The sequence below is a fragment of the Colias philodice genome, chromosome 3, assembly GCF_061535455.1.
Source record: "Colias philodice isolate Cphi_HAF_F1 chromosome 3, ilColPhil1 Martin Lab GWU primary, whole genome shotgun sequence".
Lineage (NCBI taxonomy): Eukaryota > Metazoa > Arthropoda > Insecta > Lepidoptera > Pieridae > Colias > Colias philodice.
The window spans coordinates 5,165,112-5,178,899 of record NC_143088.1 but is presented as its reverse complement, the minus strand read 5'-3'; the positions used below and the strand labels follow the sequence as shown (position 1 = coordinate 5,178,899).

Genomic DNA, 13,788 nt, shown 5'->3' with positions numbered 1-13,788 from the left:
AATATTTACCTAGTTGAAATATGGCGAAAATTTAAATTTTTGATCACAGAAAAATTTTTTACTAAATTATTTTAATAAATTTATTTAATCAGTATTAAATATCTGACACGATTAGAGCATTTAATTGAATATTTTTTTTTGCAATAATTTAAATTTTATTGAACGAATAAATTTTTGTTTTGACTCTATATATAAATTTGTATGAGTATAGTGTTAGTTCAAGAGGGACTCAGTTGAATATCATATATAGCTTAGCTTTGTTATTTGCGCGATAATGTCTCGCATACTAAGTGCTTCCTTTCGCAATACTAAACATTTCATTCAGCAGCACACTCGAGTGATAATTTTATGTAATGGCCCTACTTAATTATTTTTTATTGAATTGCCCAATCCTTAATTGTGAACGTTGTACTGTCGCGTAATAAAACATTGTGAAAGTGCTAAGTCATATGACAGGGGTTAAGTTAAATATAACTCCATCAAAATGTATAAAAATACTAGCGGTCCGCCCCGGCTTCGCCCGTGGTACATGTTTACGTTTTCTCTACATAAAAACCATCCTCGTACTTCAAGGAATATAATAAAAAAAGAATTATCGAAATCGGTTCAGCCGTTCTCGAGTTATGCACTTACCAACACATTTTGCGATTCATTTTTATATATGTACTAGCGGTCCGCCCCGGCTTCGCCCGTGGTACATATTTACGTTTTCTCTACATAAAAACCATCCTCGTACTTCAAGAAATATAATAAAAAAAGAATTATCGAAATCGGTTCAGCCGTTCTCGAGTTATGCGCTTATCAACACATTTTGCGATTCATTTTTATATATAAAGAAGATAAGATCTGCATATATTACTTCACATGTATATTTTGAGAACTTATATAAATACATCTATAAATATTAACCAACACGAGATTTCTCCGAAAATTTATGTATATCAATAGTTATGAAGATGTTAATTTTAGATCACATTCCCCGCTTAGTCCGAAGCTTCGGAATATGGGGACAAAGTTGAATACACCGGAAGACAATGAAACCACTCCTGCCAAAGAACTCGAACGGCTAGTCAAAGAGGTGAGACATACTTAATATCTATAACAAAATCCATTAGCACAACCCATTACACACAGTTGAATGAAAAACCACAGCCCAGACTAATTATTGAGTTGAGTCAAAAGGCAACATATTAATTTTTATGTTATGAAGTTAACTATTTAAACGAGCATAACTAAGGCGTTCATGTGTGTTTGGTGTTATTTGTCTATTAGTCTAAGCAGGAAAATAGTTACTTAAATATAGGTAGTTAACTCGTAGACTAACCTTGACAATAAACACATTTTTAATTTCAACCACATTTATTTTTTGTGTCTCTAAACATGGCTATAGCCTATAAATAATTGTATAATTGAATCCGTTGATTGAACGCCTAAGTGCACATTTGTACTATACTCTATCTATTATAATAAAGTAATAATAACGTCAAGGCATTCAAGTGTGTAATAGGTCAATAGTTGCATTCAGTCAATAGTACCAATGATCGTTAATTTGGTATTTACTTGTTTACAGGTCAGATTCGGCCTAAAACATTTCTCAGATGTCATCACAAAGAGGAAATTGGAAATGTTGCCGGATAACGGAACGATCGTGTTCGAGTCGATTGCTAACATACACAAGGGTAATGGCCCTTTGACACTTTGTTGACATTTTCATATACTTAATTATAAAATTAATATTTTTTTTTCAAGATTCACCAAATTCTCTTATGTAGTTGAAATATTTTTTCTTATCTAACGTTCATGGTCCGTTTGCAGCGATAAAGCCGTACTGCAGTCGATCGCCACCTCTCATGAGTGCGGTGAAGCGGCTATGTACAGCTTTAGCCATGTTGATCAGGCTCTGCGACGAGGTCACCGTGGTTAGCCTCAGAGCGGACACAGACGAGTCTGAAACAGAGACTTCCACAGCAGCATTGTCACCAGAACACGTGAATTCTATAGTGAAGGGATTGAAGTCAGCGGTGGAAGAGGTTGCTAGTTTAGCGCAGCAGTATATGACGAGGCCGGCGTTGTCGCCGCGCCCGGCGCTGGTATCCCCAAGGGCTTCGACACAGAGGAACTCTTTGCCTGGTATGATTGTTATGTATCCAGTGTAGTTTGATTTGATATTGTACATTTAAATAGGACTATTTTCATACATGATGATGATTGTTTTTTACTTTAGTTTTTATAGGTTGTGACTTGTGACTATAATTTGAATACTTAATTTCCTGAAAGAATTTAGGGCTCAATTGCAAAGAATATTTATTTTTCATCATATCTCCTTAAGAAAATAAGATTAATTTTATCGCTTTAAATATGATTAACTACTGAACAAACCTTGAAAGAGATACACTGTAATCTCATTAGAGCAAAGCATTTATATGGAATCTTATGTTAAAAATAATATACATATTTTTTGTTGCAGATATACCCCTAACCCCAAAAGAACGGTCTCTCTTAACAGGGGAACCAGGAAATGAAGCGAGTGGTGTGAGAGCATCGCATTCCTCAGAGTCGATATTAGATGCTCCAGACTCACCCCCGCCAAAACCTGCTAGACCTAATAGGTAGATACATAATAAATAAAAAGCAATTCGTCTAGATGAAACTATAATTTTGTACACTCTAGCTCTAAAATTAATCGATGATTTATGAACGTGAAAGTTATTTTTAATTTGCTTATGTAATGCTATTAGTATAAAGTGAGACTAGCTATGTTACCTAAAATGCAAATAATCGCTTCGGAAGTAATATGTATTATATATTGACAACCTTGATCACATAACCATAAATTAAATTATTTGCAATGTTATTAAAAATCAGGTTTCGAAGTAAAGTGAAAGTTTGTTTTGCAGGAAAATCGAGTTGGCCCCACCTCTTCCGCCTAAGCGCAAGTCTGCTAACGACAACTCTCTGCTCGGGGTTTCGATAGACAGGTAAATGGAATTAATCAACTTTTTATATAATTCGCCTTTCCACAAGAAATTATAAAATTATACAGGAATCTCTTTGCTCATAAGCCACTGTAATGTACACGTCTGTCTATAAAAGACTTTCCTAAGCTGAGATTAATTGCGAAAGTTGTTCGCAACAAGTTGTTCCTGTTTTGTGCCCGACTTAATAAATTGCTGCAAAGTTTTTATATTAAACGTCTTTACATTGACAGCGGGATATCATTCACGGGAAATCTTGAGATTGTTAATTAACTAGTTACCGCTAAATAAAGTAAATTTTATTTTTGGTCACGGTTCAAATTATACACTATGCTTACTTAAAAATTGAAGTGAGACTGTTGAAATGTTTTTGTAGGTATTTTTTTATATTAATTCCTTTTTACGATGTTTTTAAAGTTTTGTAATTACTGCAATGTTATTCGATCTTATAATACATATATAACTTAGCAAAAAATGGCGTATAAGCAGTTTCACTTTACGATTGACATTAATTAATAATAGTATATGAATGGTTGATCATGTGCAAAAACAGCAACTTTACCTCATGTTATCCATTTACGCAAATATAATTTCCAATAATGCGACTATGATAATAGATACATATTATTGGAATTATTTCATTAGTCACCTTATATTAATTACTGAGGCGGTATTAGTGTTAACATTTAATGGTTTCACGTTTCAAGCGTGCTTTTGCCTATTTCGTTAGACTGAATGAATTAGAATGCTAAAACAATTTGTATTTAATTATATTATAGTCATGCAAAAAAGTCATTATATTTAACATTGACGCAGCGTTTTATAAAAAACTAGCGACCCGCCCCGGCTTCGCACGGGTGCAATGCTGATACTAAATACACTACAGAAAAACTGTGAACGTTGTACAATATAAAAACACTAGCAATGCCCTGCGGTTTCACCCGCATAGATAGTGATATCGTGACAGTGAAAAGTCTACTCAAGTATTACTTTACTCTATGAGTCTACTATAGGTCGGACTATAGGTTTAATTTTTAATCACATGAAAATCACCTTTACCCCGTCCCGCACTACGGCGCGGCCTGCTCATTGTATTGAACAGTATACCTACTATTTTCTGTAGATTGACACTTTTAAAAATTCGTTATATCTTTTGAATGGTATATCCAATTTTTTTCATTTAAAAAGTATTTTGCTGGTATTGAAACAGTCTATAATAAAACATCATTTAATGGGATAAGGATTAATACATGTGTATGGATAACATGGTTTGATTACTGTCGGCACTTCTATTTACTTTGAAAACGTAAAAAAGTTGTTGTAGTAACATAACTACTGAAGATGGACATATGGTATCGCGGACTTTCTTGTAGATATTGATCCATTCTATGATACCGTAGAACATTTTTTGTTAAATCTTCAATAGATTCCGCAGCGCACGCGATGACAGAAGTTTTATTGAGGAATTTTTTACACCTTGGGTTACATTATTGCATTTTTGGTAAGGAACTCTATTTTTTTTCAAAATGCAATATAGCCTATGTTGATCAGTGAAGATGCAGCTTTTTAATGGTGAAAGAATTTTTAAAATCGGTCCAGTAGTTTATGCGTGAAAACCAAACATACATACATACATACATAATTACAAACTTTTCCTCTTTATAATATTAGTATAGATAGCGGCCCGCTCCGGCTTCGCACGGGTATAAAATATATAGCCGGGCGGCCGGCCGGTACCGCCGCAAACGCTACGTCCCGCAATTTTTAAATCTGTAATATCTTCGAAAATATTCACTTAAATCATACGGTGTAAAGGGCCATATAGATCTATATTAAATGAACAATGTATTCAAGGTATTTAATTGGTTAAGGATTAATGCTGTATTGGTTAAAATCGCTTCGAAAATTAGCCATTATTTGTCGTAAAAAGTAAATGACAAAAATAAGTTATTGTGGGTTATCCATAAGAGATAGACATATACCATCGCGGACTTTTCTGTAGACCTTTTCAATGTGTATAAATACTTAGTACATTATTTTGATAAAACTCGTAGGGTTCAGCCTGCGTTTGCAATGTAAGCGGAAAAAATGTAATTTTTTACGACATCACATTAGAAACCTCAAAAATAACAGTACTTCTCCACTTTTTAATGGATGTTATTATACATAACCTTCCTCTTGAATCACTCTATCTATTAAAAAAAACTGCATCAAAATCCGTTGCGTAGTTTCAAAGATTTAAGCGTACAAAGGGACATAGGGACAGAGAAAGCGACTTTGTTTTATACTATGTAGTGATCTTGTTATGATTCAATTGTCAGGCACGTGGAGTTTATGTTTATGAATCATTTATGCTCTATTTTATCTCGTCTTTGTCGTCTCGACGATGCATCTATGATTAATATTTAATACCACTAGTTACCTGAGGGTAGATATTAATTATTTTTCGGAATCGCGGGGCACAGCTACTATTTATATAGAATATATTTTCATTTTATAAAAATCCGTGCAGTGGTTTTCGTGCGAAAGAGACAAACACAACTATAAATTCTTACAAACTATCGCGTACTAATAGGAATCACATCGTTTAATGATTTGCAACGCTATAAAAACTAAACTAAAACTCTTGGATACATTTTTAAATTGTCATTTCAGATTATCTCTACAGTCCCACAGCAGTGGATCGCAAGATTCGATGCTCAATGTGTCCAACGACGAGGACAGGAATGCGCACGATTCTATGAACCATGAAGTTTTTATTACCCCACCTAGTTCAGATTTAGTTGGTATGTGAAATTCGTTTATGAGCACTCGTAACTATTTTAATTATAGAAAATTTTGTTGCGGTAAATAATTTTCCTGGAAAATTGCAAATTTACAAATATTAATATTTTTCCAGGTATTTGTAATTGTAATAATATGAATGAAATGAGGACTTCGGTGGAATCACACTTGAGCAACGCACACTCTCACAATCGGTAAGTTATTTTTAAGTATTGTTGTTTATCACTCACATACTCCAAAAAGTGTAACAGTGAAACACACTTAACACATTTTCGTATGTCAAATGGCATTTTATACTAGTTCTTACTATTTTTTTTGCCACTTTTTAAATTATTACTTATTTGTTAATTTCAGTATTTTTACTCTTGTTGAAAAATAGTTCCGCATGTCGTAGTTTTATTTTTTTGTTTAACTTATTTGTATGCACGGTCCAGATTTTCAAACGAGTCCGGCTTCGTGTCCGTGGGCCACTCGGAGATGTCAACGGAGCACAGCTTCACATCCACCTTCTCATCACATCACTATTCTAGTCATGCAGACAGGTGACATATTATATGAGACTGATTTACACCTTACGAGTTTTATGGTTTACACCTTACGAGATTGTTTTACACCTTATAGATGACATTGTTCTTTGACGCGCATCGAAATGCACTAAAAAGTGAAATGTCAAAACAATTTTTTTTAAACGATTTTTTTAAGTTCATTCAGCTGCGCCTTTTCTTTAATGTTGAAAGTATTGGCTGTTTTGTCTTAATTCTGTAACTTTAATTTTTATATCACGTTATAACTTTGATTGTTCTTTAGTTATTATGTGTTTAAACATTAAAAAAACTGTGTTTAGTTTTTATGAATACAGCATACGTATTAAAAAAAAACCTGAAAAAATAAAATAAAATGCAGAGTACTCAATGTTTGCTGTATTCCTAAAAATAACATTTTTAATACATGCATGCACATTTTTAATACTCAATACACATACTCATTTGTCACTGTTTATTCGTGTTAAATTTTTGTAGTTGATCACTTCATGAACATCATTTAAATCAGTTTCCCTTCAGGTTGTTTGTTCTTCATGCTTGTTGTTTTGATATTGTTTGCAGTACTTTTGAAAGTACAGAGTTTGTGAGCGAAGTGAAGTGCACAATGCAAAGTGTTGAGAGCCGCATGAATATAATCAGTATGAACAGTGTAACTACACAAAATACAAAGTGAGTGTCCGGAGTGTTTGTTTCTATTGCATGCTTTATGTTTTGGATTTTGTACTAAATACGAATTATAAGTTTCTACTGGAAAAGCATAGAATCCTTTAATTTTGTTTATCTTTCCAATCTTAAATTTATAACATTTTATGTTGCATTACAAACATACAAACAACTACATATATGTAATCCATAATATGTGATCTTGTCAGCAAATATAAACTTCTAAGATGTTACGAACCTTTTAAACGTAAAAAATACGTTATGTATGTTTACATAACACAAAGTTTTACTTTCTCCCCAGTAATAGAAATTTCGAGTTAATTAATCACACATTTGATTGCAGCACAGATACATTCATAGCTAGAAATTGCGATGACCTTATGAGATCAAAATATAAAATTCAATTTTTTTTAAAGTATGTATTATGAAAACATAAGTAACGATTACATACGATAATCACAAGAAGTCATAAAAACCGAATTCACGCATACATTAACCTCCTTCTCGTGGAACAACATAAATATAATGATATAATGTTTTGTTCTACTTACGCCGGCTATTTGCCGACACGGTAAATAAAGTGAGATTATAAGATACATTGTGTCATTGTTCATAACAACATTATATGATTTATTGCAGACGCACTTTTTATATGCTCGTCTCACTACATTTCGTTGTTAGTAAATTTGCAAGAATAGAAAATCAATGCAATCGAAGTTTTTATGGTATTGAATTAAAATTAAAAATCACTCAGAGAGAAACTTTTCTCTAATAACCAAGATGTAATACCGAAATAAATATTAATTAATATAAACTTACATATCATCACTGTTCCGTATGTATGTTTTATGTTAATTAATTATGCGTTATCTGCATTAGATTGGAGAGTATAACGTCAGATGAAAATGAGACGCCGCCCGAGTTGCCGGTGAAGACGCGGCGCAACATCCGCGCCGATGTGCAGCAACACTTCCCAAATGTTGAAATCAGGTGTGTTGTTGTTTTTCTTTAATTATATACGCATTAAGATTGCATCCGTTGCACTCTACTTATTTTCAAGGATTTGTTTTTATTTTGCTTGGGGTGGATGTAATTTGTTGAATTCGTCTGTAACTTTGTGCAAGTAGAAGTCCAACAAGCAGATATATATGTATACATAACAATATATTATTTGAAAAAGTTGTAATTCTTTATATCCCGTAAATTACACTATTCACGTGTTGTACATACCTTTTATCTTTATTCATTTCATATGTATAGATAAATGGTTAAATTAATTAAATTATCGAAACAATGTCTATTCTATATTATTAATATATTTCATTTCTTTTTCAGGAAAAGTCCACCATTCTCGCTACATGAGGCACGGCCCCACACACTGGCAGAGCACAACCACCAACGGCCTCCGCCATTGCCACTCAAGAAAAAACACAGTCAGTATTTTATTTTCTATTTTACAATAATTATTATATGGGATCACATCATGTGAAAGTCTCGACAAGTTGCGTCTCATGGGCTTGTAAAAAATATATAGCTTATAGGATTAGTTCTAACTTAATTGATAATATTATTAAGTTAGAAGGTCTAACAATAATGGAGTAATCAAAGAAATTAAGAAAATGTTAACATCATGCAAAACAAAGCTTACCCCTTTACTCACTCTAACTGATCTAATGGAATTTAATACACTGCACATATTGTGATATTATCACAGTTTACCTTACTAAACTAAAAAAAAAAAATAAGTATATTTTTAAATTTTTCTGTTCTGTTTCTTGTCCTTGTCCTCTCTTCAAAACCTTCCTAATAAATACTGTATTTTATATTGCACAATTTTCGAGTAATAGAAAATGTATTTACTAGTCATCAAATGCTTAGTGAGTAGTCACTCAATTTATTGAAATTTTATTGTGATATGGATTCTGGTGGTGTGTCCTTGTATAGGGTGTAACTGTGTACATAAGAATGGTAAATGTTTTGGGGAATTTAATGGCATGTTTGTCTGTTATGTCGGTGCGGCGCTGCAGTGTTTCAAAGCGTCGCATACAGCGGTGAGTGGATCTATGCATGTTATCAGACAATTAGCTAACGTTACTAAGCAGAATCTTCAGATGTTCGCAGATCCACTCCAAGTAATCGACGTGTTGGAGATTCATTTACATGTGCTTCTAGCTTTAACGACACATTTCATTACATAATTATTATCGTCTAGCTTGCTTCCTACATAAGTTACGCTTTGTGTCCGTTAACGTCGACGAGTTTCGCGTAGTTTATTCACGACCGATGTTTTCTCGTGTTCAATAGCGCTTCATTTCGGTTTTGCTGTCTCACATGTCGTATAGAAGCACATTTTCGCCTTTGTTCTAACTTGATGTAAGGTTGATTTTTGTTTATAGTGTAGTAACTTAGTTGTTGTATGTGTGCAGTTATGGCTTATATGGAGATGTTCGGGAACTGCAGTCACACGATCAATGCTCACCCGCAGATAAATGCAGAAGCGCCACCAGATATGTTCAGGCATTCTATACACACGTATAATTTGACTAGGTAAGTTTTAGCGAATATTTATTATTTACTTTATTATGATGTCATTAAATATTTCTAACTATGTACTTGTTTTTATAATTATTTTTGTCAATATAAAGAAGGACTTAAAAAATTATTGATGATTAATTCTAGTCCTTACGTTCGTTATTTACTTGCATTTCGTAATTGCAGTTTTTTGCCTCTAAGAAAAATTTCCCATTTTTAGTGCGCAACATACAAGTGCTGGCAGTATTAGTGTGGGTCACCACCAGGTGCAACGCTCACTGGCCTCGTCGGTAACAGTGCAGCATTTAAGCACACCCCCTCTCAGGTATGTAACACTCCAATTCGTTTTTATTATCGTCTAGTAACCAGTTTAATAACCGTATTAATTGCAATATTGATTGATAATCGATGAATGCGAAATGTTGTGTTGTGATTCATTTTTTACATGGAATATTTGTAGTTTTTAATTAGTTTTGTTCAAATGATATCTATAACTGATGTGTTTTTATAGTGGTTCCGAGGACAGCGTCAGTATGAAGACGTCGAATCGTACTAGTCCACTGCCTATCGAACCGCCTGCGCTACCACCAAAGATGAATAAAAATAAACAGGTATATCTTTTATTTACAAACTTAAGGTCACAGAATGATTAAAATATTTACACAAGGAAAGATTTAATATAAACGAAAGATAGTATGGCAATTTTTATGGGTGGAATTACACTTAAAATTTAACCTTGAATTAAATTTATCTGTGAAGTGATGTTTTCTTTATAGTCTAATAGCTGTGCTCCGCTACTGCTGGTCGTAGCGTGAATTTTTCAAATCGGACCAGTAGTTCCTGAAATTAGCGCGTTGAAACAAACAAACTCTTCAGCTATATAATATGAGTTTAGATTTAAAAAGAGTACATTTGTATCGGTACAGAAAAGATTTTTTAATAATCCATTGATTTTTATCTACAGATTTCAAATTATTCGAGCAACGAATTATTACCCCCGCCTTCACCGCGGCCGTCTTCACATAACAGTTCGACAGATGAATCACTGTTGAATAATGTGGTATGTTTATCCTTTTTAAATCAATATTTTCATGACATACAATATAAATAGAAAACATGGAGGACAAGTATTTATTCTGTAAAAATTTTAATGAATGGCAATAGAAAACATGTTATTTTGATCACTATTAACAGCGAAAAACTTGTTTTATTTTGAAGAATTTTTTTATATTTTATCATTATTGAATATTTACAGAGCACAGAAGAGATGTACGTAAGCGTATCATCGCCAGGCAAGTTTCCGCTCGATGATGATGAGCTGGACCGGCTCGTTCAACCCGCACCTTCGCCTGTTCCTTCACAGGTAATAACTAGGGACTAAACCTAATATTTTTTCCAGTTATTATATTCAGACATAAGTAAGGCAATTTATCGAGTCATATGTGATATTCACATTAATAACGTCTTATGTTTGTCACAATGTAGATGGCATCCCATTTATTATACTTATACATTATTGGTGCTATATTTCTTAAATATAATGATATAGAAATATAGCACCAAACGATATAGTTCAAGGTCAATTTTGTTTACCCATTATTCTTATTATTTAAACAATTTACAGAGAAGTGAAAGCAGTATAGAGCCAATACAATCCGAAACGGAGAAAAGCGCCCCGGCAGTGTCTGATTCGGAAGATATCGTTTTGCAAACCGACGTTAGTTCTTGGCTCTTATTGAAGGGGCCCAATAAAGAAGGCGTCGAAGTACGGGGCGGACACCCAGACGCGCTCATTGTACTCGCCACTAAGGCTACCAAAGGTAAATATATTACAAATTATTAAATATATTTTATTAATATATCTTTTGATTGAGAAATGGGTTTACAATTTGTTATCAATCATATTCATTTAAAAGCATGTACATAATATATTGAAAATCTGATTTTATCAACTTTATCACATTCATTAATTTTCTTAGTCATTTTATAAATATTCTACTCGTACACATTGTATTTGTCTTTGGATATGGGTTCATCATTAACTGTGTAGGCTTAAATATACGAATCACTCTAACCATTGTAACTTTCATGCTCTCACTTTCCAGAAACGGACGAGTGTAAGTGAAATCATTGTTTGATTTGGGACTGACAGAGACACGCTGGTTGTTTACTAAAACTATTTTAGCTTTGTAGTTGCTTGGGTTTTGTTATTTTGCAAATCGACGTTTAACGCTTCTAGCAAAGTTGTTATGATACAATTTTCATTAGAGATCAGATAAGATCGAAAAAATATTAACTTAGATTAAGCTGCGTCCTCTGAATGCTTCTTAACAGAGTTTTATTTGATTGAAATTGTAACATAGTTTTAAGGAATGTGTTTTTTTAGCATGTGGCATTTACAATTTTGCGTATATATTAATAAATATTATAATGCACTTATGCTTTGCAATGTGATACTTAATATACGGCTAAGTATCACATGCTTGTGTTAAAAAAAGAATTGTTATCTTTTGCGATGTACTAAAGATTATAGACAAACAATAAGCCACACGAATCTGTCACAGTCCCACAACATTCTTTCTCATGAAAATTCTTTATTAAAATTCTATATTCATTTGTAGATAACGTATTAAGATTTTAAGATTTTAATTTCGTTCTTTTTATATTGTCTAATAAGTGCGCGTAGTTGCAAACTGCAAATCTTTATATGTATTATAGTATTGAATTTAAAAAGGCCAGAAAACTTAACTTTAATATAATATGACCTATTGTATTGCAATATCTGTATAAGATTGCTAATATGTATGTATAAATGTATTTTAATGACGAATCATTCTGTTCAATTAAATCGTTATTTATGAAGTAAAAGTTGTGTCGAAATGTCAAATGTCGAATATGTCGAAAATATCTTAAACTTGTTATTGTGTTGTGGCATTTTCTGTATTGTGGCATTTATCAAAACACCAATACATCGCAAAAGACGCTTCCACCCACAGAACAGTAAAAACATATAGAAGTGCTGTAATGTCTAATTAGTATGAAAACCAGTGTCGCCAAACCCACACATTTAAACCGATAGTTATACAGTACACTACAAGTAAACTATGCCTTTGATTGGACAGCTTAATTTGAGTAAAAACTGACTTAGGTTATAAATTCAGCATTTCAATATGTACCCTAACGCACCATGTTACGGTTTATTTTAGTATAAAATCCCTAGGTATATAGGCTGTTTTGTTTCTCATTGCACAGAAATTCCAAATTCGAAAACATTCAGCTACTCCACAACAGAGGGCGTTAGTTTTCGATAGATATAAATTGGAAACGCAACACATAGAGATAAGGTTGAAATTTGTGTCACTCAACATTAATGACATTAACTTGATATTTATCTGATGCTATGCTCTGAGGGATGTCAGCCTTGTTATCGATAATTCACAAATAAATATTTTTTGTGTATTTTTTTTTCTTTCTTTTATATGAGTATAGTATAATGCGTCACATTTTGGAGTATGTTTATTACTACTAAGTACGTCTTTTTATATTATTATTATTAAATAAAAAACGGAATAGAATAGTATAAATCTATATTTACAAAATACAAACAGAAAATATGCATTATTTTAAATCTTGGAACTGCTGTAGGTTTGATGTATCGGTGGCCTTTGTTAGACCGCTTAGTACTGTTCGGCATCCAGTTAACTCGTCACGTTGCATTTATCCATTTCTTTTTTAAATTAGCCTCTTTGGGAAATCTATAAATAAATTAGACAAATGAAAGCTAAGGAAAAATAAAATAAAATTTAATATTTATCATGTTTGTCTTTTCTAAAGTATCGATACTGTCGATATGCACCACAAGCATCACTAAAGCGACATTCGTTTGTTTATTGCAATAATATTCCAGAAAGTCTTGTTTGCTGTTCAATCTATAATAGTACTAATTTCTTATGGATTAAGGTTCATTTTGACTAGATATTTGTATACAATTTTGACAAATTACGACAAGCGAAGTTATAACATAAAATATAATTAAAATAAATTAAAATAAGACTTACCGACGGTATGAAATGCCTTCATTGCTGATATTATTTCGTCTGCTATCATTTTTGCACTCTTTATACCGAACAACACGTCCTAATTAATGAATAAATATGGAAAAAAGGTTTGACAGCTGACAACCGACTCGAATATTTTTCTGCGCACAACTGAGAGCAAGTTAGGTGATCTAAACTTATCATTGACACGTGGGCCACGCCCACATCACACTTCTATCTACTTTACTGTTCTGT

At 32.7% G+C, this 13,788-nt stretch overlaps 1 protein-coding gene and 1 long non-coding RNA gene across 5 annotated transcripts in view; one reads left to right on the top strand and one right to left on the bottom strand.

The window, feature by feature from the left end:
* The window catches only part of C3G (C3G guanyl-nucleotide exchange factor), a 32,112-nt gene that overhangs the window by 14,952 nt on the left and 3,372 nt on the right, over nt 1-13,788 (top strand). For all 4 annotated transcript variants that reach the window (XM_089714303.1, XM_089714301.1, XM_089714302.1 and 1 more), the window contains 19 exons: nt 970-1,078; nt 1,571-1,679; nt 1,816-2,130; nt 2,468-2,609; nt 2,898-2,978; nt 5,631-5,761; nt 5,875-5,953; nt 6,194-6,301; nt 6,863-6,970; nt 7,844-7,954; nt 8,300-8,397; nt 8,992-9,015; nt 9,391-9,511; nt 9,717-9,821; nt 10,008-10,107; nt 10,461-10,556; nt 10,752-10,859; nt 11,121-11,316; nt 11,602-11,613. In XM_089714303.1, the coding sequence (XP_089570429.1) occupies nt 970-1,078; nt 1,571-1,679; nt 1,816-2,130; nt 2,468-2,609; nt 2,898-2,978; nt 5,631-5,761; nt 5,875-5,953; nt 6,194-6,301; nt 6,863-6,970; nt 7,844-7,954; nt 8,300-8,397; nt 8,992-9,015; nt 9,391-9,511; nt 9,717-9,821; nt 10,008-10,107; nt 10,461-10,556; nt 10,752-10,859; nt 11,121-11,316; nt 11,602-11,613 (2,153 nt within the window). The remainder of the gene's footprint in view (nt 1-969; nt 1,079-1,570; nt 1,680-1,815; nt 2,131-2,467; nt 2,610-2,897; nt 2,979-5,630; nt 5,762-5,874; nt 5,954-6,193; nt 6,302-6,862; nt 6,971-7,843; nt 7,955-8,299; nt 8,398-8,991; nt 9,016-9,390; nt 9,512-9,716; nt 9,822-10,007; nt 10,108-10,460; nt 10,557-10,751; nt 10,860-11,120; nt 11,317-11,601; nt 11,614-13,788) is intronic.
* On the bottom strand, nt 13,067-13,784 carry LOC149489609 (uncharacterized). The gene is made up of 2 exons (XR_016318311.1): nt 13,555-13,784; nt 13,067-13,251 (listed from the first exon to the last, which is right to left on the bottom strand). It is a non-coding gene; the product is annotated as an uncharacterized LOC149489609 (long non-coding RNA).